The sequence below is a fragment of the Colossoma macropomum genome, unplaced genomic scaffold (assembly GCF_904425465.1).
Source record: "Colossoma macropomum unplaced genomic scaffold, Colossoma_macropomum, whole genome shotgun sequence".
Taxonomy (NCBI): domain Eukaryota; kingdom Metazoa; phylum Chordata; class Actinopteri; order Characiformes; family Serrasalmidae; genus Colossoma; species Colossoma macropomum.
Genome location: NW_023494798.1, coordinates 26717668 through 26740663, shown reverse-complemented (window position 1 = coordinate 26740663; position 22996 = coordinate 26717668). Strand labels below are relative to the sequence as shown.

General features: G+C 38.2%; 1 protein-coding gene across 4 annotated transcripts in view; it reads left to right on the top strand.

Annotated features, from left to right (window-relative positions):
- The window catches only part of nptnb (neuroplastin b), a 39108-nt gene that overhangs the window by 10819 nt on the left and 5293 nt on the right, over positions 1-22996 (top strand). For 3 of the 4 annotated variants that reach the window (XM_036585225.1, XM_036585223.1, XM_036585224.1), the window contains exons 2-6: positions 5779-6126; positions 10037-10220; positions 14463-14557; positions 18680-18816; positions 19049-19322. In XM_036585225.1, coding sequence (XP_036441118.1) covers positions 5779-6126; positions 10037-10220; positions 14463-14557; positions 18680-18816; positions 19049-19322 — 1038 coding nt within the window. The remainder of the gene's footprint in view (positions 1-5778; positions 6127-10036; positions 10221-14462; positions 14558-18679; positions 18817-19048; positions 19323-22996) is intronic. The other variant, XM_036585226.1, reaches the window with a different exon arrangement.

The following is a 22996-nucleotide window of genomic DNA, read 5'->3' as shown; positions in this document are numbered from 1 at the left end:
CATGTTATAGAGGTGTGTAATAAAATTTTGGGACTGCTGATGGACCCTGGCCGTTTTAGGGGTTAAGAAAAAAAATCCTGAATGTATAAGATGTACATGCAGTGTCCTGAATGTCTTTTTTTTTAAATAGAAATCCTCAAAATGTTTAAACACCAACATATTATTGCAATAAACAAAAATCTGAAGACTACATGTACATGTATGTTATTGCTGTCATAACAAAACTTTCATTTTTGTTTTCCTTTTTTTTGGACATTATTTGAAAGTGCCAGCTGTTTTATTATGACAGTCATGACATACATGGGGTGTTTTTTTCTTAGTACAGTATTGTGATTATATCAATTATATCATGAACCATTATAAAAGATTAGTGTTATAGTGATGTTAAATTTTGATATCGGCGCACACATACACACGCACACACACACACACACACACATATATATATATATATATATATATATATATATATATATATATATATATATATATATATTAATCCAACTTCCATGATGGCTTTATGTATAATGCCACAGCATTGTGACTGTTCTAATGTGCCAGTGATTTTTGTGCCAGTTGGAAGAACCTTGATACTCTAGCTTGCACATAGAGTATGAATAATTCAACATATCCTCTACAGAGAACACACCTCTTCACATTTTAATGTGCAATTATTGTTCATTTTCTAAATTTAACATTGGAAAAATAACCAAAATAAAATATGGCATGTAAAAAAGTTGTTCCACATATTATTTAATGTTTTATTTTTTTCAGTATGTTAAACTCAGCAAATGAATAGAAATTGTGCACTAAAATTTGCAATAAAACTGTAAATTGTGAAAAAAGTGTGTTCTCTATAGAGGATGTGTTAACTTATTTTCACTTAGAAAATCCACAAAACAAGTAATCTGACCAGGTGCGTTCAAACTTTTACACGGGACTGTAGCACTACAACCTTTATCGTGAGCTGTGAAGGTGCTCAGAGTAAAAACACATAAAAAATCCTGTATGAACAGCATTACAGTGTGACAGCGTAGTGTGAGCTTGTGAAACCAGAGCGTATTTGACAGAAATGCAGTAATGGACTTTCATAATGTCCATGACAATAATATCGCTATATGTCTTATAATTGAATACTGACATGTCTAGTACTCACACATATTATGTTTTGCAAAATGACAGTTTAACTTTGAATTATGCTGAATTATGTTTCACTCTATCATGTTCTGAATTCCTCAAAATCATAATCACAGGAATGGCTGACACTGTATCGTTATTTTTAGATGTTGTCACAATACAAGAAATGCATTCAATGTCTCATGCTGTTCTATTCCAATAGTAGCTGGCAGAGGTGCAATTAGCAGGCAGTGTAGCAGTTCCCCATTTCCAAAATGAATCTGAAATAAACTGAAAAAGGCTGAGATTGGATGTTACAGCCTATTATAATGAATTTACAAAGCAAATTATATTCCAAAATGGCTTCTAAAAGCAATATGCTGATGGTAACCGAAAAACGTACTAAAAATTTACAAACAGTACATAATGTTCTTTAATGTGTTTTATTTAATTAAGATTAACACAGTCCAACAATCCAACAATGACGAGTCTCACTGCACTGAAATGAGTGACTAACACCACATTGAGTCCTGAGTAATCATTCTTGCAATATTCTTGAGAACGGAACTGAGAACTGTTCAGCTCTGATTCAAATTCTTTATTTCAGAAGCATTTTAGTTTTAGCTCTACGTTATTACTGTATTCATTTTAATTCTTGGCAATTTCAAGGTTTAAATGCGATACAGTGCACGAGACCTATCCATCATTTATTCAATTTCCAGTCAAAATTAAGTACAAACTTCTTTGTCTTCCAGGGTCAGGAAATAAAGACCCAGAAAACTTATACTCAACAGAAGATTACACAGCTAAATACAACTAAATATATATTTTTTTCAGCATTTAGTGTGTCCATACTTTGCCTTTATCACGGTTTTCAGATTTCAGATTTGCTTTCTGTTTTCAAAGAAATGCGCTGGACTTTTTTTTTCCACACCTTCAAAGTTCTGTCTTAGAAGTTTGTTGGATTCTATGTTTCTTATGATCCAAGTAATCCCAAACACATCCAATGATGTTGAGGTCTGGACTCTGGGGTGGTCAGTCCACTGTTCTAAGAACACCAGCTAGTTCTTTGTTTTGCAATGTTTTTGTCTATTTTCTTTTCTCAGTGAGGGCTTCTTACAGCTACACATCCTTTCAGACCCATAGCGCAGAGTTGTCTTCTCACAGTAGAAGGATAGACAGAAACACATGTAGATATTTTTAGATCTGAAGCAAAAGTGGAGCTTGATTACCCTCTCAAAGATGAGTGCGTTAAGTACTGTTTATTTGATGGGGGGTTTTGGTGGTCTACCATTTTCTCTAGATATTTTCATCATTTTTTAACTGTAGTTGTTACAATTATATTCCTTTGACTTTCCCCTTCCTTGTGAATTATATATAATCTCCCTCTAAATTATCTCCTGAAACATGAACAACTTGTACTTATTGGCTGTTTTGACTGGAAATTAAACAACTGAAAAGGTGGTTTTGACTCTTGCACAGTATTGGATGCTATTATAGCTCCTATTCCTACTAAAGTGGTTAAGCTTTGAGATACTTGGAAGTGTTTACTGTAGACCGTCCAAGTCATAATGCATAACGCTTATTATAAATTCATGTTACTGTTGTGACACAAACGCCTACAGCCTAATTATGTTTCAAATGTAAACATTATACTCGGCTAGAGCACAAAGTGATAAGCTTAACCATCCAATTTTCCTGCTTCTGAGAGAAATTAAATAGCATGATCTTTTCCGAGCTAAATTCATTTGGAAAAATGCCATTGTTTAGCTAATCTCACTGAAACTCTGAATAAAAGGTGTTTAATTGCAAGAATTGCCTCATAAGACACTCTGTTCATTCTTTTGATTGTGCATTCGTAGAATAGCCAGGGCAAGAGGAATCCAGAAGTGTGGCACACAGTGATTATTAGCTTTTTTGGGCCAGGTACTGTAGACACAGCTTCTTCACTCTCGAATTGGTTACATTCAGTCCCAAATGTGCTTTGCCTGGGCAAACATAAAAATAATGCCAGGAAAACTGTCTCCAGCTCCTTTTACCACTGACATTGACAACAGATTTTTCTGTTATCTGCTGCCACTGAAAAAGGAGACCATATTGGGTTTTCAATCACGTTCCACCCACTGATCTGATGCCAAATGTGATTCAGGCAATGAGGCGCATCATACTGAGGAGGGACTACTTAGAGATGATACAGTGACCTTTTTTGCAGGCAATTCTGTTGGAAGGAAAAACTGACCTCGTTTTCAAAACAGTTAATGCTTATCCATCATTGAAATCAAGAGAAGCATCTTCAGTATAGCTGTGTAGTTCTTATGGCTCTTATGACTCAAGTCTGAGCAGAATTTCAAAATTACAACTGTTTACCGCACCATGTGTTTAGGATAATTAGCCCCATGTAAAGCTGATACAGCTACAGGAAGCTTGGGTATTTGTACAAGTTTTCACCTGTTGTTGCCAAGAATGTGAAAAACTAACTGAATAGCTGGAATATTCATGTATAGCAAGGACTTTAATCTCCCCCCAAAGTTTAAATTGTATTTTTATTTATTTAAATTTTCTTTCACAAATGCAGGATTGTTTCAACACTGCAAGAAGGCAACTGACAAATTTCCTATACACATATCATGGCCTGATCAGAGAACTGTTTTCCACAGTTTCATGCTCAACCTTAATATGCTAATATCAGAATGTATATTAGCATGTATTCATGATTTTATGTAGAATTCCTAATAGAGTATATACTGTACATAAGTTCAGAGATGTTTTCTAATTTTAATTTCATGATTCTGCCATATTGTAACATGACTGGTGAAAATCACAACGTGTGTGTGTGAGAACGTGAGAGAGAGGGAGAGAGGTGTGTGTGTGTGTGTGTATGTGTGAGAGAGAGGTGTGTGTGTTTGTGTGTGTGTGTGTGAGTGTGAGAGAGAGACAGAGGGAGAAAGAGAGAGATCTCAAAAGTTAGGGAATCTGGTTTCACTGAATAACCAGACTATTGATTACAACAACGCAGCAGCTGCACTTCTTTTGTTCTACTGTATGCATTAATCCAGTTCTAGCTGTACTCACATGTATCTATTGTCAATGATGACAAGAAAAACAAGAAAAACTGATTCTAAAGCAACAACTTACTACAAATTCTGAAACTATCCAAACTTGCGTTAAATCCAAAACAACACGCATCTCCTCTCCTTATCTACTGAGCTAGTTCTTTCCCTCTCGTCACTGTTTGAGTTCAATCATGGTTGACCTCACTATCTGTCTGCCTGTCTCTCTATCTATTCATAGTGTAACGATACACATTTTCTGGTTTGAAACGATTTCAATCCTGAGCTTGAATTGACCCTTTCATCAGGAGATTGCCAGTTTGATCCTTTGTGATGCCACAGCCATCCATGGCTGGGAGTTCAAGACAGCATAACTGTCCCCACTCTCTCTCTTTCTTTCCACATTACTCAGTATCATGCTAACCAACGTGGGTGTCTGTTAGCTGATGTAACAGAATTGTCAGTGTTCTCTAAGCGTGTTGAGCTGTCCAGTAATGTGTGTGGCGAAAGAATGTGGTGGCGCTTCATACATCTTGGAAGAAACACGTGCTTGCCTTCACCCTCTTATCTTGGTAATACAGTGTGATAGGTGGAGACCTTGCTAACAGTGGGAATCTGCCATGACTAAATGAGGGAGAAAACTGAACTGCTTCATAAAACCGAAACCTTAAAACCTTATATAGGAAGTTTCTATTCCTGGGTCTCCAAAATGAAAATATCAACATGGCATAAAATTCAATTCTGCACAAAATCTACTCTGGGCCTCACACTAAGCCTAAACTACAACTAAGTACATGTTTTGCACATTTTGTGGATTTCCCAAAAGACGGCAAATGAGAGACCCCCCGCAGAACAGGGTGTACATTTCAATATACTGTTTAAAATGTTCATAGTTTAAATTTTTCCATGCAGTACTGAAATCGTTACACTCTTACTATCCATCAGTCTATCTATCCAGCTATCTATGTTGCTATCCGTTCATTTATTCTTCTAGTTTAGTAGTACTTATAAACGGGGGGAATAAATGACTGAAGGGTGGGTATTTAACTCTTAACCCATTATCAATGCTTCACTTTATAAACTGTATTTATTCCCTGGCACTTTACGGGATGTCATGCCATCTTGATCTGATTGCCTTTTTTGAGTTGTTTTATTTTATTTCGAGAATTGGAAGGTGTTGTTAATTGAACAGTAGATACTGTTGTTAATGTATTTACATAACTGGGTCTTTCTGTTTGATTTTCTACTGATGCTGGGGATGCTTACGAAGGAACACTGACCTCAGTTGAAGGCTTTTTTCGCAAGTAAAAAGACAAATTATGAGAGATTTCAAGGGTCCATTAACCTGTTTCTCACTAATACATTCACCCTCTTGCTCTTTTATCCTGTCTTTTACTATATTCAAAACTGTTTTTTTCCCACCCATTTCTAATTTGTGGCTTGCTGCTTCTTGATTTGCTTTTGATCATTCTACTTTCATTTTTTCAACTTATCCATTTTTATTTTCCCATTTCCTCCCCCCTCCCCATCTTCTTCCTCTCTCCCCCCTTCCCTACTTTGCTCATCCTCCTTCCCATTCCCCCCATCACTCTGAAACCCTCTTCCTCTCCAGCTGGGTTTGTGAAGTCGCCTATGTCTGAGACAAAGCTCACGGGAGACACCTTTGAGCTGTACTGCGATGTGGTCGGTAACCCCACACCGGAGATCCAGTGGTGGTACGCTGAGGTTAACCGGGCCGACTCCTTCAAGCAGCTGTGGGACGGTGCCCGCAAACGACGGGTGTCAATCAACACGGCGTACGGCAACAATGGCGTCAGTGTGCTGGGCATCACTCGCCTCACGCTGGAGGATTCCGGGACCTACGAGTGCCGGGCCAGTAACGACCCGCGCCGCAACGACCTGCGTCAAAACCCCGCCCTCACCTGGATCCGAGCTCAGGCCACCATTTCCGTGTTGCAGAGTGAGTGGTCTATATGTACTGTAGTAAATAGATGGTGAAACAACTAACAGTCTCCCCCTTATCCCACCACCTAGCTTCGTAAAGGAAACACTTGTTATCTGTATTATTTCAAGAGCTTTTGTTTATTTTCTAATTAAAGAAATATATATTATATACATGCATATACATATTTTATCAAATTCCTAACGTAGGTAATGCTTTTCTGATTGAAGTTTAAGGTGCCCTTGGTCTATTCAAATGTTCGTCTTCCCTTCTCCTTAAGCAGAATTTGAGGATTCACTTAATTCAATAGACATTCACCCCCTGCCTCTCCTGAACCCCTTGAGCCTCTTGTTGTGGATGACCACAAACCCAGACAAATCCCCTAGTCTCTGTCTGCCTTTCTCTCCCTCCCCTACACCACCCTCCCTCACCTCACATGCAGTCCATCCTGGCTGTTCCCGTGTTGCTTCCTGTCTTGTGTCTTTGAACATCCTTGTTTTGTTACTTTGTTACCTAAACAATCGGCTTAGTTCTTATTTCATATGGATCTTACTGCCAGGATGTTTTTTCCTTATGTTTTGTTTACTTTCTGCGTTGCGTGGGTTGTTTTATTTCCTTCAAAGCCTGACATTATGTGCACTGTCTGTAACATGTAGGCCTTCTGGCGCTTTGAAGTCATAGCGTGTTTCTTTGTGCATTTTGCCAGGAGGAAAGGTTGGACAGTATAAGAAGACACAAGGAGAGGCAGTAGCTATAAACGATTGCTTCTTGAAGCATACCATGTTTTGTTGCCTTCTAAAGAAACAATATGCAACAACCATCATCTTGTTTTAGCAGAGCAACTAATTATAATAACGAAATGGCCTTAAAGGCAGTATTTTCTCTTTTCCATGAATGATTTTAAAGCTGTTATGACCTTGTGCCTTCTTTACAGTATGTGTTTACCCACAAATCAGTAATGACATTATATCCTATACTACTCTGCTGTGTGCGTACCAATTTTCAAACACAATGGGCGTGATTAATTTGTGTATGGCTCAACAAACTGACCACTGAAGCAATGGTAAATGTGGAATGCCGGTCAAGTGCAGCTTCCCTGCACTGCGCTTTCAGGGGCTTACAAAATTAGGATTCTTCCTTCTTCCCTCCTCATCTCTCATGACAGCTAGAACAGTGAATTCTTGAGAGACATTCTTTAACAATGCGGTTTGAGCAGCACACAAGTCACACCGCTCGCTCTACGCACACAAGGACTGTCCACTTCCAGTGTCCTATAATAGCTAATGTTTTCTTTGCACGGCATATTCACTTGTGGACCCTCAGGATGTTTTGCCTTGATGGAGTATCTGATACGAAAAAAGTGGGGCAACTAAAACAGAAAATTCAAAGACGAAGCCCCTTAAGCGTGATATATATTCTGTCATTACTGAGAGTCAGTGTTTTTCATATTATATACATGTAATGTGCACTATCACATGTATATAACAGGCTATACATGCTGACTTCACGGGGAAAAGAATGTATAGTTTGTTGACAGGACTGCGTCCAAAATACATGGTGGTCTTGTCTTGGCTTTAGTTTCAGTGTGTAGATCTGTGCTTGTGTCTACAATCTGTTGTAGAGTGTAGTGAGTATAGTCTAGTTGAGACCTTGCAGTTATATTCCCAGTTTAAACTCTCAATTAACCCATTCAGGCCCCACTTGCAAATACGTTCTGTCATAGCTTTAGAGATAAGCTTTACAGAATGTTGGCAAAAATCCCATTCATCCTATTGAGAAATTGTAATATGCAGCTCAGTTTTTTTGTCAAAATATGAAAATTTAATTTTAAATGATACTTTTTTAGTTCATTTATTTGTGTGAAAGCTATTTTTTGTCATGTATTCAAGCTAATGTTAGCATGGTGGCAAAATTATTGTTTCAACCTACAATACAGTACCATAGAATTTCAAACTGGAAACTCAATGTAGTCAGTCTAAACTCCAACCAAATTTCATTAGGTAGAATGGGATTTTTGTAAAGCTTGTCCTTTCAGCTGTGCCTACGAAAGAAAGCATTTGTGGGTGGGGCTTGGCCAGGTCAGTTTTTAACCCCTAATCCCTCACTGGCCATTTCAATGCAAAAAATAATTTCCATCTCACTGAGGTTATGGTTTAATAAATGCTTTGAGTTAAAGTTCTATTGATCTTCACAGTGATCCCTGGAAGAAAACCACATCATTTCCACAGTGGACAGCAGGAGTAATAAGATCAAATTCATTGATTTACCAGCGCCTCTTCCACTGAGCAGGTGTCCTATAAATGACCTTCCAAAGAGACTGCCGGATCACATGACCCTGAGTGCCTTTTACTATAGCTGTCAAACTATCAAATGAAGTAATGTGCCTGTTTTTTTGTTTTTGTGTAGGCTGAATGACTTTTGCTCAGTCTAAGACAGAGGTGACAGAGCGTGTTTTGTTGCTGGCCAGGAGGAAGAGAAGGAGAACAAGAGAAAGAGAGACTGAGAAAAAGAGATAGAGAGAAAGAGAGATAGACAGAGAGAAACCCCCCTGGCTATTGGACATACCAAACTGCAGGAGAAGGTGCTAGGAATGCTAATTGGAGTCACTCATAGCCCCCCTCCCTCTTCCTCCTGAGCAGCAATGATCGAGGGGTTTACTGTACAAGCCAGTAGCAAGATTATGCCCCCCCCCACAACCCTTCTTTCCAACTGAGTATTCCGGTTGCCATGGAAGGCCTGCCCTGATGCAGCGAGGGAGGAGCTCAACCAGTGATGTACTGTTTAGCTCCAGTACCCAAGACATCGACAAGAATGCTGGTGTCAGCATATTCAAATGCGATCTCTATTTAAAGACAGTATGAAAAAAATTTAGGAAGGAAAGAAAAATACTATTAAGCTGACAGTTAACATGCATTATCCCTGCGGAGTGCTCAGCGGAATATTTGTTTATAGGTACTTCTTGCATGCTAATTCTTCTCTTCCTCCAGTAAAGATATGTTATGCTTGTAAGTAAGGAAAGGTAAGTAAGGTAATGCTTGTAAGTATGGGCATGGATAATGACATAGTAAGTGTAACATATGGGAGCCTGAGGCAGACGGATGTACGCGCTAGTCATGTTTATTAAGGCCAATTCACTCATCATAGTCATAAGGCGTAGCAGGGGTCAGATCTCAAGCAGACAGCAGGCCAATCTAATTCAACACCAGAAAAAACAGACAAGCAGGAGGCCTAGGAAACAACTATACAACGTGAGGAAGAAAGACACTATGCATACAAGGAGGCTATGAAATTACAGTTTTTAGGAACTGGCCCATCCTTTGGCTATCACTGTAGTTACACATGCAAGACTTCTTGAAGGTGGAGAATCAAGAATAAACAAGATACAGGTGACAACAATAATGAGAGAGAGGCAACAGGGTGGAGACATAGGCTCTGGAATAGCATCAGTGAAGTCAAAAAGTTCTATTACAGAATCCTCATGGAGATGAATCTGTAAGTAGATATGAATTAGTCTAAATTTGTGTTATGTAAACAAAAAAAATCTATCAAACTTTAAATCTGTAACTCTACAAGAAATATACTTTCTAATTTTGCAAAACAAGTCATCTGGCTAGGCTTAAACCAGTCACTCATTTCGAACCCATGAAACAAACTTTCCTCAAATTTATGGAATGAATTCCGTTTTAAAACACTGGATGCAGTATTGACAAATGGGACAGTGTTTCATTCAAACCGATCGTTTATTACAGTTATGTGCAGACATATATTTGTCATTTATCTGTGGCTGTGTTGTGTAGGCCCATTTTTCTCTGTATCCATTCCTGCCTCCCACAAAAGCCACAACCACCTACTAGAAAGGAGAGTTTGAATGTCAATGAAGCTTATTACTTAGCTTTTTTAACTGCCCATGGATTTGATTTTGTTTCAGAGCCAAAGATCAATGCCTCTGATCAGGAGATTTTACCACCTAAAAAGCCACAGGAAGACAACCCTCCCATCACCCTACAGTGTAACCTCACCAACTCTCATAATACCCACCAGGAAAGCTTCTGGATGAAGAATGGAGAAGAGATCCCAAATACAAGAAAAGGACTGAAAAACACAGAGTTGATGTGAGGTTCCTGTTTTGGAATATGTATTGCAAAATATCAGCTGCAAAGCTACAAGACTTGCTCTTCTAAAATCTAACGGCTAACATTACATGCTGTCAGAACAAAACTTCGTATCTCCAAAACAATAACCTCACAGGAGAAGGAAATAACAACTTTATTTTTAATGTATTTTGGGTCATTTCTTTTGGTCCCTTCGTCACGAAATTTACATACATTGTAAAGAGCAACAGGCATTTTTAAATGATGCCAAAAACTGGAAAATGACAAAAATGGAGATACAAGTTTGTTCTGACAGCAGCGATTAGGTGATATTAGCTACAGTTATTTGGTATCTGTATCAACTGTCAGTGCTGTCATCACCAATAAAACAGGCACACAGATAACAATACTAACTTGATACAGTGCTGCTTGAAAGTTTGTGACCTTTTCATTATTTTGTGAATTTCTACATAAATGTAAACTAATTTACGATCAGATCTTCATTTAACTCATACCAATAGATAAAGATAACCCAAATTAAACTAATAGCACAAAAAATAAATATTTTTCATTCATTTATTGAACTAAGTAATCTAACATTAAAGATCTTCGTCAGCAAAAGTATATCAGCCCTGTACATGGACTTAAAGGAATCCCAGCTCATTCCCTCTTTACAGAACTGCTTCAACTCTGTCACGTTGGAGGACTTTCTTGCATGAATGCCACACTTTAGGTTCTGTCCTTAATATTTCTAGAGGATTAAGGTCTGGACTTTAATTAAGTCATTTCAAAACAATTCTTCTGCTTTAACCTTTCTTTGTAAACCAAATGGTGATTTTAAGGACATTATCTTTCTGTAGAACCCACCTTCTGTTGGGGTTCAGCAGTTCATGGATAGATGCCCTAACATTCTCCTGCATTGTATTCTTGATACAATCCAGAATTCATAGCTCCATCAAATCACAGAAAGCTATTCTGCTCCAGTGGCAGCATAACAGCCCCAAACCATTATACTGCCACCACCGTGTTTCAAAAAAAGGTTCTTGTGCTGGAATGCAGTGTTCAGCTTTGCTAAACATAACATCTCCCGTTTAAGCCATTAAGCTCCATTTTTGCCTTACCAACATACCATTATTTCAGTAGTCTTGTGTCTTCTGGCTCTTCCAGGTGGTCTTTAGGAAATTCTACACAGGCAGCAATGTTTTTCCTGGAGGGAAGTGGTTTTCTCCATGCTATAACTCCATACATACTATTCTTATTCAGTGTCTGCCAGATTGGCATTAGCCAGTGTAAGAGAGGCCTGCAAATCCTTAGTTGTTACACTGAGGTTCTTTGTGATCTACCAGAATATGCTATGCCTTAGTTTTGGAGCCATTTCTGTTGGATGACCACTCCAGGAAAGGGTAACAATGGTGGTGAATTTTCTCTATTTGTAAACTGTCTGCCTGATAGTGGACCGGTGAAGTCCAAACCCATGAGAAATAGTTTGGGGACCTCTTCTAGCCTAATGATTATTGGCAAATAATTTTCTGTTATTCCCAGAAATCAAAAAGAGACATGGCATGTACTAACAAACATATGCAGTAAAGACCAGACTTTGATAGTGAAGATGTTTGTTCAAATAGGGCAGGGTCAGCCACACTCACACCTTATTGATATCTAACTGATTGAACCTCCTGGCCTTATTATCACATATACCAAACTGATAATTCTAGAAGTTCACATCCTTTTGCCAAAGACAGACATTTAATGTTTGATCACTGTGTTCAATAAATGTATAAAAGGCTTGTTTTATTGGGTACTCTTTATCTACTGTCATGACTTAAATGAAGATCTGATCATATTATCACATTTATGCAGAAATCCACAAACTTTCAAGCAGCACTGTTATCAACGGTTGATCGCTGGGTGAACGAATCTGGTTAAAAATATCACATTTGGCTGACCAATTGTCAGCCAAGTCACAATTTCAAGCATGTTCAACAGTAACTCAGCAATATTAATTTCAACTTGTGATAAATGACTGGCTCACTGTACATACGGCTAGATTTTTCAAACAGTGAATAGTTCCTAATCATTGTGGGTTCCTCTAAAGGAAATATAATTTTTCCTAGTTGCAGTGAGCATTTTGCACATGCAATATATAATATACAAAGCAACAACAGTCAGTTATAATTTACCATGACATTGTTACATAATATATGATTTCCAAAAGATAATACTGTGATGTAACAAATCTCACCAGGGTTTTACCTGACAATACTTAGCAACTGCAGCCCCTACAAGACCTTTCATAGCCAAGTGTGATGTGCCTGAAAGGCAATATCCTGTCAGACTACATGCAAGTAATTCTCAAGTGACAGTCTTGACTGGAATAGACAGCATCATGCCAGCAGCTCTTCTACACAGCTCAAGCATCCCCTCCATTCTCACAAAGCACACAAGTACAGTACACTACCGAAATATGTCCTCACTGATTGAACTAACTTAATTGGCAAACTGGTAATATTCGTTTATAGCTAGTGCATTATGTGTTTGTTGACTTATGTCAGTTACTAGTTACTGGGTACAGATAGGTAAAGTTTAAAGCTTTCAGCACGCATTATGTATTGTGTCATGTATAAAATGTCATTTAGGGTATGGCTGGTTATGGTTTAGCAATGATATAGAAACACAGATGTACAGTACTGTGCAAAAGTGAGAGATTAGTCTTTCATTTATTTAATTTCTAGTCAAACTGGCCATTGAGTGCAAGTAATAAAAAAGCAGAAAACATAAAAAAGGGGAAAAAAGAACAGGAAACATTTAAAAGAAAATTACACAGAAGCTTCAACAACTAATATAATATTTTTTCAGCACTTAGTTTGTCTACCTTTTTTCCTTTATTATATTTTCCATTATTTTCGGGAGACTTGCTTTCAGTTTTTTCAAGAAATCTGCAGGGATATCTTCCCACACCTTCAAAGTTCAGTTTAGAAGTAGCCTTTTCTGCTTCTCACGATCCAAGTAACAAATTTAGACTTATCAGTCCATAAAACCCTACCTCCCATCCCAGATGTCCAGTTTTGGTGTTCTAGTTTCCTATTTTCCGTCTGTTTCCTTTTCATGTAACAACTTCTTGACAGCTATACATCCTTTCAGAGTCAGAGTGTTGTTTTTTCACAGTGGAAAGATGGACAGAAACACATGAGGGCTTTTTCAGATCTGAAGCAAGAGTGGAGCTTGGTTTTCTCCTCTCTCAAAGATGAAAGCTTAATGTACTTTTCATCTGAGGGTGATAGTTTTGGTGGTCTACTAGGTCTTGTTCCCATTTTCTTTGTATTTTTGGAAATTCCTTTCCCTTTTCTTATGCAAGTGGATTATCTCATACATCATCTTCTTAGAAGTATATCTGCTTTAAATCTCCTTTAACCATTTTAGATGCACATGAGGAAAATAATTTGCAGGGCAGCTTAGGTGAGTTTGGGTAGTTGTTTGTGTGAATGTTAGTGTCTTTTTGAAGGGGAACATAATGTCAGTGGCTGCTTTGGGAGCAGCTTTTGTTGGGAGGACACAGCAGTAGCTGGTTAGTTTTAAGATTAGAAGGATGGAGGAGCTAAAGTGGCAGCACACAAAAGTAAACAGAGGACAAATTAAATACTGATAGATTTGATGTTATACTTGGTTGTTGGATACTGTTGTGTTACTTTTCTGGTTCAATATGCTGCTTGCTTTTCTCTAACACTGAAAAATTAATAACTTGTACTTAATGGCAATTTTGACTGGAAATCTCTAACTTTTGTACTGTAGGTATATTATGCCACATATGCAAGGATTAGAAGGATTTTCTTTTTTTAAGCATTGATGGAGATGTACTGATGCCACCATTTCATTGGAGACACTGATTTCATACACTGAATTGAGCATTTGCTGATATTAAGTACCCATATCAACATTTGTGTTGTAATCACTGCTTTTTGTATTTGCATGGCTATTTGCACATTGGGCATTTCAAAATGTGAATTCTTAGTTTCTACATACATGTGGACTGATTGAACAATGTGTTTTACATACTAAATCAAACTCTTATCTCAAAAAGTGTCTTGTACTGTTCTTGTTAATGTGCCTAAATATCATATTTTATTCCTGAGAGATGAGATGACACTGATGCAATACTGCTTTTTTTTAAGGTACTCAGGGCCAGTACTGATATAGTTAGACAATGCATCTACAAAGTTAAGATGAATCTCAATATATAAAAATTTATTTTCTTTTCTGTTTAAGACTAAGCAAACCAAGGGCGGATGATGCAGGGGAATACATGTGCGTTTACACCTTTGACATGGCCCCCAATGCCAATGCCTCCATCGAAGTCAAAGGTAGGGTATTTTGAGTATACATGCTGTCACTGACGCTTAATATGACTGACAGGAAAGCCCCTCTAGCACGCTCACAAAAACTCCAACAAAAATCTTTCAATTATGCCACACCATGGCAGGCTGACATGTACTGGAACCAAATGTGCTGCTGTGTTTGGACCAAAAGTGCAGGATCAACAAACGCTGAGAGCCACGTTAACTCTACACATTATGGCCCACTGCTTACATTGTAATACATGGATAGCACTCCACCATGTTTTCTCCATGATATAATTAAGAATTTGTGTCTATTTGTAAGTAGGTTCCCTTCATCTGGAAGGCGACCCTCTTAGAGAGAAACAGACAAATCTGACAAGAGTAATTCGCCAGAGCGATAAATCCAGACAGTCACGTATAAAAGTCTAGCTCTGAGTGCACTAGTGCAGACAGAGTGAGATTCAGTCTCATTAGAGTTTCCTCCACAGAGTGGATGACAAAGTGGCCTCTGGACAATGACTGTCATTCACAGAGAATGAGAGATTTCCTAGTTTGGACTTTATATTGACACAAAGAGGCAAATCGCTACTAGAACGTACATTGTACTACAGCAGAGGCTCTGAATCCCAGTCCTGCAAGCCCATTCACTGCAATGCACAACTGGGAAATCAGTAACTGAAAAGGACTCAAAATACTAGAGGCCTGTCAAATTCAGCCGTTATCACATGAGAAACAATGTTCTCTTTATGAATAGGAATTTGCTTTACTAGAAATGTTCCCTTTTGTCATAACTGTAATTACCATCACCATTCCTACCATTCATAAAAAGCATTTTACAAGGGCCCATGTCTTATTTCTATAAACCCTGAAGCCCACTTATGACATTTGTGTGGTTTTATAGCCCAAAACAGTCATAATTCATTTTTATTACCATTTCCAACCTCTTTTACCCCATCAAATTAAACAGGCTAACAGTTTACAATGATGCATATTCAAAACCACATTCTATTACTTTATAATCTCCTTTAATTTAAGTAAAGCATCGACCACATTAGAGCCGTGCAATTTCTCCAGACCATCCCAGACACAGAGGAATCACCCCCTGCGGCCACAGACCTGTGAAACACTGCACAGTACGAGCTTGCCTACATCCTCTTCACAGTTAAGCCAATTTGTTTTGACACCACCATCATGCGCACTGAGCATGCCTGGACCATTATGTCAAGGCTGTCTTAAGCGTTGCCTGGTTGCGTAATGCAATGATGCTGATGTCCGCTCAGCTCTGACTTTGCTGCTTCCTGCCTGGCAGATGACTGGACTCATGCTTCGTGTGCCACACTCCTCATTCCACGAGAGATCTTCCCAGTATGCAAGATAAAAATATTACAGCCTTTTCTGCTTATAGATCTAATCAGCAGCTGAGTTTGTCCCTAATTTCCGATGCATGTGAGACACTCAATTGAAATTATGTAGTTTAATGCTCATTTGATCACAGCTATTAAAAAGATGTCTGTTTTCGACTGACTGGATGGCAAAATACTGGCACTGGGCTTCTGACAATGCATCCGACAAAAGAAAAAAGCAAAAATCCATATAGAGCATCTATGTGACAGACAAGGGTGAGGCCTTCTAATCCACTGCCCAAAAACTGCTCAGGTTGAAAGCACCATGGCCAGCTCTGCTACTCTGCTATCCTGTGCTCCACCCCCAGGCTCTCATGTCCTTGGCACCTCTCTCTCTCCAGCTCTCAGCTCTGAGGGAACAGATGGAGGCTTGTGTGCTGGGGTGGGATTAAGGCCTGGATCCACTCCCAGCCGTTTCTAATGGCAGGAGTTTATTGTCCACGATGATAATCTGCCCCTGCGTATACATGTATTTTGGGTTGACAGTGAGAAATTTGCATTTTTAAATACGTTTTTTTCAGCATAATTTGATTTGGATGCACACCACAGTAAATAGACATATTACAGCTTTGTATACGCATAATCCACATTTATTCGTCTCTGTTATGTGAGACAAGATGTAAAACAAAATTATTAACACTCCATTATGAGAGAACGTTTTGACATTCATCCTGCGGAAGTGCGCGTTATTCTGTATTTCACATACATTTACTATCAGCCTCTGAATGCATTTTCCCTTCTCTGTCGACAAGAGCAAATTTTCTCCGTTCCATATATTGTTTGCTTGGCTCATTTCCTTTCGGTATGGGTTACACATGCTCTTTCCTTGTAGGGGAAAATAAAGAAGGACGGATAAAGTTTCCCTGCAAATAGCATTCCAATACAGCGATCAGCATCTCTGCAATGTTACCTATCTCTTTCTATCAATTATCACAAACACATAGACACACTTCCATTAGGGATCAGCGTTTGGAGGAAGGCCAGAAAGAGAGCGACACAATGGAGAAAGTACTATCTGTTTAGAGGGTAGGCGATTTACTCAAGAGAGAAGCATGTGAGGATAATGCACAGCTAAGCTCCCGCCCGTCATCCTATTCCAACCCCACACGCTCGCACACATACACACAATCCTCAGATGGCACGTGTGCACCATAATTAGAGAGCAGTGATGTCACCCGTGTCCCAGGCCACGCCCGCCACATCCTCCATGTTCACAGCAGAAAACACTCGCTCCAGGCCCCTTCCTGATCCTGCTTAATTGCATGGAAGGAATTACCGTAATTTTAAGGATTAGCAAAAGGCTGCAGCAGCTATCTGTCCACTACAGAGCAGTGTTTAAAAAGAAGACTGGTCGGTAGCCAGGATGTCACATGTTTAGGAGAACATTAACTAAAAGGAGCTTTTACTATGCAACACTGACCAACTCATGTTCTAACTAGACATCTGATGACTCAGCAAAGCACAAGATGTTCCGTCAGAAAGTACAGATAGCCTGAATTGAACACATGGGTTTTCATTTTAATTAAGAATGTGCTTCTAAGCCTGATATCTCGCCTTTAGTCATTTCCATGCCTCATAATTAAGTGGCTTTTTTTCTTTCGGAATGTTAGAGCCTGTAAAACTTCAGAATCACTGCCCATCTAACAGATGATGGTTGAATTAGCATTAAAGGGTAGAATATTGTAACCTTTCAGGGATCTGTGTTTTACACAATTTTGCAACATTAATTATTTTGATACACGCCCTCTCAAAATGAACCTGTGACTCAACAGATATAAAATATTTTAAATTAGGTCACTCACAATCATGAAATTTTAGCTAACAATGAACTGCAGTATAAATAATTTTGATTAAAAACAATTCAAATGGTCCTTTTTTGTTAACTGTAAACAGCTATCAGTACAAGCCTTAAGTGGCCAAACTGGCTAATTATCTTGCTTACTAGCTGTTGACACTCAGTAGCTCCTAAGTGATCACAGACATGGCTTGAGCTCAAGTGGAAAGTTAGAACTTTTGTTGCCTAACTAAAATCCATAATGTGCCTTTCATGCTTTCCTTTATCTACATGTATTTGCCTCAGTCTAAAGGATGAAAACACACCCAAATTATATTCTGTTAGCTGCAACATAAACATATTGGTCTTTTTTTTCACTTTTTTACACCATTTGAAAACTCCAGATACCCTCAATATTGCATCAAAATTTCTTGATGTACGGACTAACAAAAAATCTTGTTACATTAACTTCCAGCTCAAGTTAAAATGTTTTTTTCTTCTCTTACCATTTTGGAGATAAAAGCTTTTGTTCAGACAGTGACGGTATGACTGTGAAAGCTTACAACTGTGGAAAACTCTGTTCAGCTTAAATAATTGTGAATTATATATTATATTCAATTCATAGTTACACATCAATTGTGACAGGCCTGTGTAACATATAATATTGTCATCGTCCAAAAGAAAAAAAAAAATCTCTTTTTCATGTCTATTGGTCCCAAAATTCAACCACGCCCTTAAGGCATTTTTTTTTAACAATTAAAATTGATGTATGTTGTTTGGCTTATATTCAGGCGACTTTCGGTGGTGATTCTGAATATGTTTTAGAATGTTTTTGCCTCTTGTAAAGCTACCATTTGAGATTTGTTTTTTTTTTTGACCATGACAATTTGTAACACGTTTTATCAAATATGACTCCGATTATCAATGTGAAGCTGTAATACATTGTAAGGTATCTTCTCTTCTACATAGCGGCTCCTGAAATCACCGGTCACAAACGAAGCGAGAATAAAAAGGAAGGAGAGAACGCGCTCCTGTACTGCAAATCTGTGGGATACCCACATCCCATCTGGACATGGCGGAAAAAAGTCAGCCAGGGATCATACATAGTATGTACTGTGCTCTCCTGTCCGAGTATTACCTTTATAATATAATAAGGCTAGAAGTAGTCCTTTTAACGGTTAAGTGTAATTCTTTATGATTATATCATAAGGCTAGAGACTATGTATGCTATATTTTAACTATATTTTTTTACAATTAATAAAGAATGATGCAATTCTTTGCAGATTACTCTTCCAATACACATTGTTTTCTATAATTAACATTTTCCACTTTCTCCAGGATGTCGACAACAGTACTGGACGCTTCTTCATCACCACCAAAGACAATTATTCAGAACTGAATATTATAAATCTTGACATCAGCACAGACCCCGGCGAGTATATCTGCAATGCCACAAACATTATTGGATATAAAGAATCAATGTCAATCCTACGGGTGCGCAGTCACTTGGCCCCACTCTGGCCATTCCTGGGTGTGCTGGCCGAAATCATCATCCTGGTGGTCATCATTGTGGTTTACGAGAAGCGCAAGAGGCCAGACGAGGTGCCAGACGGTAGGCAACACAAACTTTTGTCTGTTTTTGCTAAAAATTGGCATGTGTTATATGATAAATTTGAGGACATGTTCATGCAGTAATGTCACAATTTCCTAGGAAATGCTAATTATCTGAAATCCAATGACATAAGCTGTGTTCTTCAAGCCAATGAGGGCATAATATCTCATCCATGGTGATATACACTCATCTCAAACTTTTTTTTTTTTCATTTTTAATATTTAATGTGCAGGTGTTCACTGAGGTTTTTTACATCTGCAATAGCCATTCTCAGTATGTTCAGAATAGATCTTACCGGAGTGTTTACATGTTTGCCATTGAGAAATTAAGAGGACAGAAGCAGTAATGAATATTAATGACAGCTGAGCCAGGGGAGCCCATTGGGAAATACTGACCTCTGAGCTTTAGCAGACATACCTGGTGCATAATCAGAGATCGGGGCGCTTTAACAGTCAGCTTAATCAGGAAAGAAAGAACTAGTTAGCTATGCAAGCTTAAGTGCTTTAAATATCAATTTCATCAAAACAAATCTTAGCAAATACTTCACACAGATGTGACCTTTGAAAGCCTGTGTGTGTGAGATCTTGTAGAGCTTTTCACAATTCTGTATTCACAAATCCTTTCCCTACATATTAGTGGTCGCACAAAAAAAAGAAATAATAACAGAAAATAATCTCAGTAAATACGACAGAGCCAGTGATTCAGTGCCTCAAACCCAGGTCTGTCTCAAAAAGCTAGCAGTCAGGCACAGATGCATGTTAATTTGACCTTTGCAGCTACACATTAGGGCATCTCAGAGCCAGGGGTGGTCTGTAGTTACCCTTTAAATGAGCTGAGTGATGCAATGTTTTATAAAGACAGAGATTTATAACAGATGATTTACAACCTATGGTCTCCATTAAAATTGTGACTATTACAGCATTTTCTCCATAACTGTATTACATGTAACAATGCTGTTCTGGCAGAAAACAGATTTCAAAATCTGTGCCATGTTTCATTAAGATGCTTCAACGATTTCATAACATTCTGCGCAATAACTACAAACCTCTATGTATATTGTAACACATGTAGAACGTGGCTTGGAGTTGTCATGTTGAAATAAGGATAGACATCCCTGAAAAGGATTTTGTCTAGAATGCAACATATGTTGCTCCAAAATATGTATAATCATTTCTACTGTGCATCAGTCCATTTCAGGTGAGCTCGAGCCCAGAGACTTCGGCAGACATTAGTAGTACAGTCTTAAATTGCATTTGTAGACGCAATTTGTCAAAGTATTCCTGGGCCCATGTGATTATATCCACCTCAGATGCACAATGGTTTTTAATTCAGTGCCATCTGAAGGATTAAAGGTCACAGGCATTCAAGCGCAGTTTTCAATCTTGCCCTAAACACAAAGAGGTTTCTCTGGATTCCCCAAACCTTTTGATGAGCGCCGATGTGCACCGCAGAGGGTGAAATACCTTGCAATTGTTCATTAAGCAACATTGGGCCTCATTCACCAACCATTCTTAAGAGGAAATTTCTTCTTAAAACCCACTTACACAGTTTTCACAAAGAGTTTGACATTTGCTAATGTTTTCTTATTTGGGATTTGTCCAAATTTGAACAGAATCTACGCACCCTTAAAAGCACAAAGATGTGAACATTTCTGCGGCTTAAGAACACGTCATAAAACTGACGTAGACATTTTCTTAGGACCTGTCTCAGGAACAAATTTAAGAAAAAACTTACTAAGTTATTGGTGAATGTGGCCCATTGTTCTTAAACAGTTGGACCGTTCACATTTGAGCCTCGATCCATCCTTGCTCATTAAGCCTTTCTCGATGCTCCTTTTAAAAGCATACATGTTGTTTTGAACATTTCACAATGTTCCTAGTCTTAAACTGCCCCTGTGCCAACTCTTTTGGAACATGCTGCAGGCATAAATTTCAGAATGAACGTATGTATTTCCAAATCACAATGATGCTGATAAGGTAAAACGTTTAATACCTTGTCTTTGTACCGTTTTCATTTGAATACAGGTCAAAGCACATTTACAAATCACTGTTTTCCTGAGTTTTCTGGAACTGAAGTTTGAAAACTTTAAGAAGCTATGGGGACAACTGGCCCCCTACAATCAAACAATGTATGGACTTGGAAATTTTTTCATGGATGATTTAAAGCTAAAATCTGGAATAAGCATGAGAGGCAGCGCAGTCTTTAGCATTGCAGACAACAGTGCTGTGGCATTTAAGACACTGAGTGATTTGTTTACCTTGCTCTATGTTAGCACAGTAGAAACAAGTCTTTGCTTTAATGCAACAGACAATTTCTGTCTTTAAAAGAGTCTCCCTAAAGGGTTTATCAGTGGGAGGTGGACATTTTTTATGGCAACATAAAAATTGTTCTACCATTCTACCATACACCAACAATCATTTGAGCATTTCAGATAAACCAGCAGATTATATTACTGATGTTATAACATTGTTCTGTTTGTGAGAAGCATTGTTTGATATAGTGAAAATGGAGCGCTTCGACTCTCACAGGGCTTTGTTCGAATGACAGTGACAGCTCTGAAACATGCAAAATGTATGTCTACCACGCACTGCCAGTCTTACTAGTCTAACTCTTACTTTTACATTATTCAAATGCATGCTAATATTGCAAGTTATAATTTCTAATACAGAACATAAATAAATGTATGACTAAATAAATAACTAGCTGGTTGTGTTGACAAATATTACATTTGTCAGATCTTGAGGTCACAGAATGCCCTTAGCAAGGCTAAACGAGGCCAGTTGTGCTCCACTGGTGGATAAAAGAGTCTGACAAATGTGTACTACAGAAAAGGAAGCACAATGATTTTGCTTGTCCAAATACAAATATACAACATTAGCTTGCAATCTATGCTGCAGTAAGTGAATTCAGAAAATGTGTTTTACAGTTTCAGTTTATGGTGTTATACTGTCTATTAAAATATAGCACCTAGGTGGCTTATGTACTTCGTAATGAAAGCTCTGGCCAGTCAAAAATACACATAACAGTGTATTTTTGTGTTTATTTGTTTATTTGCAACAATTACGATATAATTTTACATCTTACTCAGATCATTCAGCAACACCTCCATGTGGTGAGACACAGGCTTTAATAAACTGGGTTAAAATTGCTTTTGCTTTTTTTCCCCCTTCTTCAAATGGCACCGTTTTCTTTATTGGTGGTAAGTTTGAGAACGTGCATGTCTTTGGAAATTTTAGCTTCTACCTGTCTTCTGTTTGTTCAGATCATGATGTCAACACTCGTTTATCCAAAAATTTGATTGACAACTTCACTTTTATGTAATGTCAACAATATCAATTATAAAAGATTATGGTAGATTCATTTCTCGCTGGTGATGGACACTGACATCTCATTTTGAAAGACCGGCCTCTACTATGTCTGATGTTGGAGTATGCAGCTCTCTGCAACATTCTCTCCATCTTTCATTAGTCTTAAATTGTCTGTTCTGACAGGTGCAGCTTCACACTTATGAGACAGTAACAAATTCTTATAGGAAACTGTTGGGAGAAAAGAGGCAACATCAACATTTTCTGTACAAACATTTTATTCCATTGCTGTCTGTGATTAGGAAACATGCTGATCTAGAGTGCTTACAGTGAAACAGCAAGCAATTTATCTCAAGCACTAATGTGAAT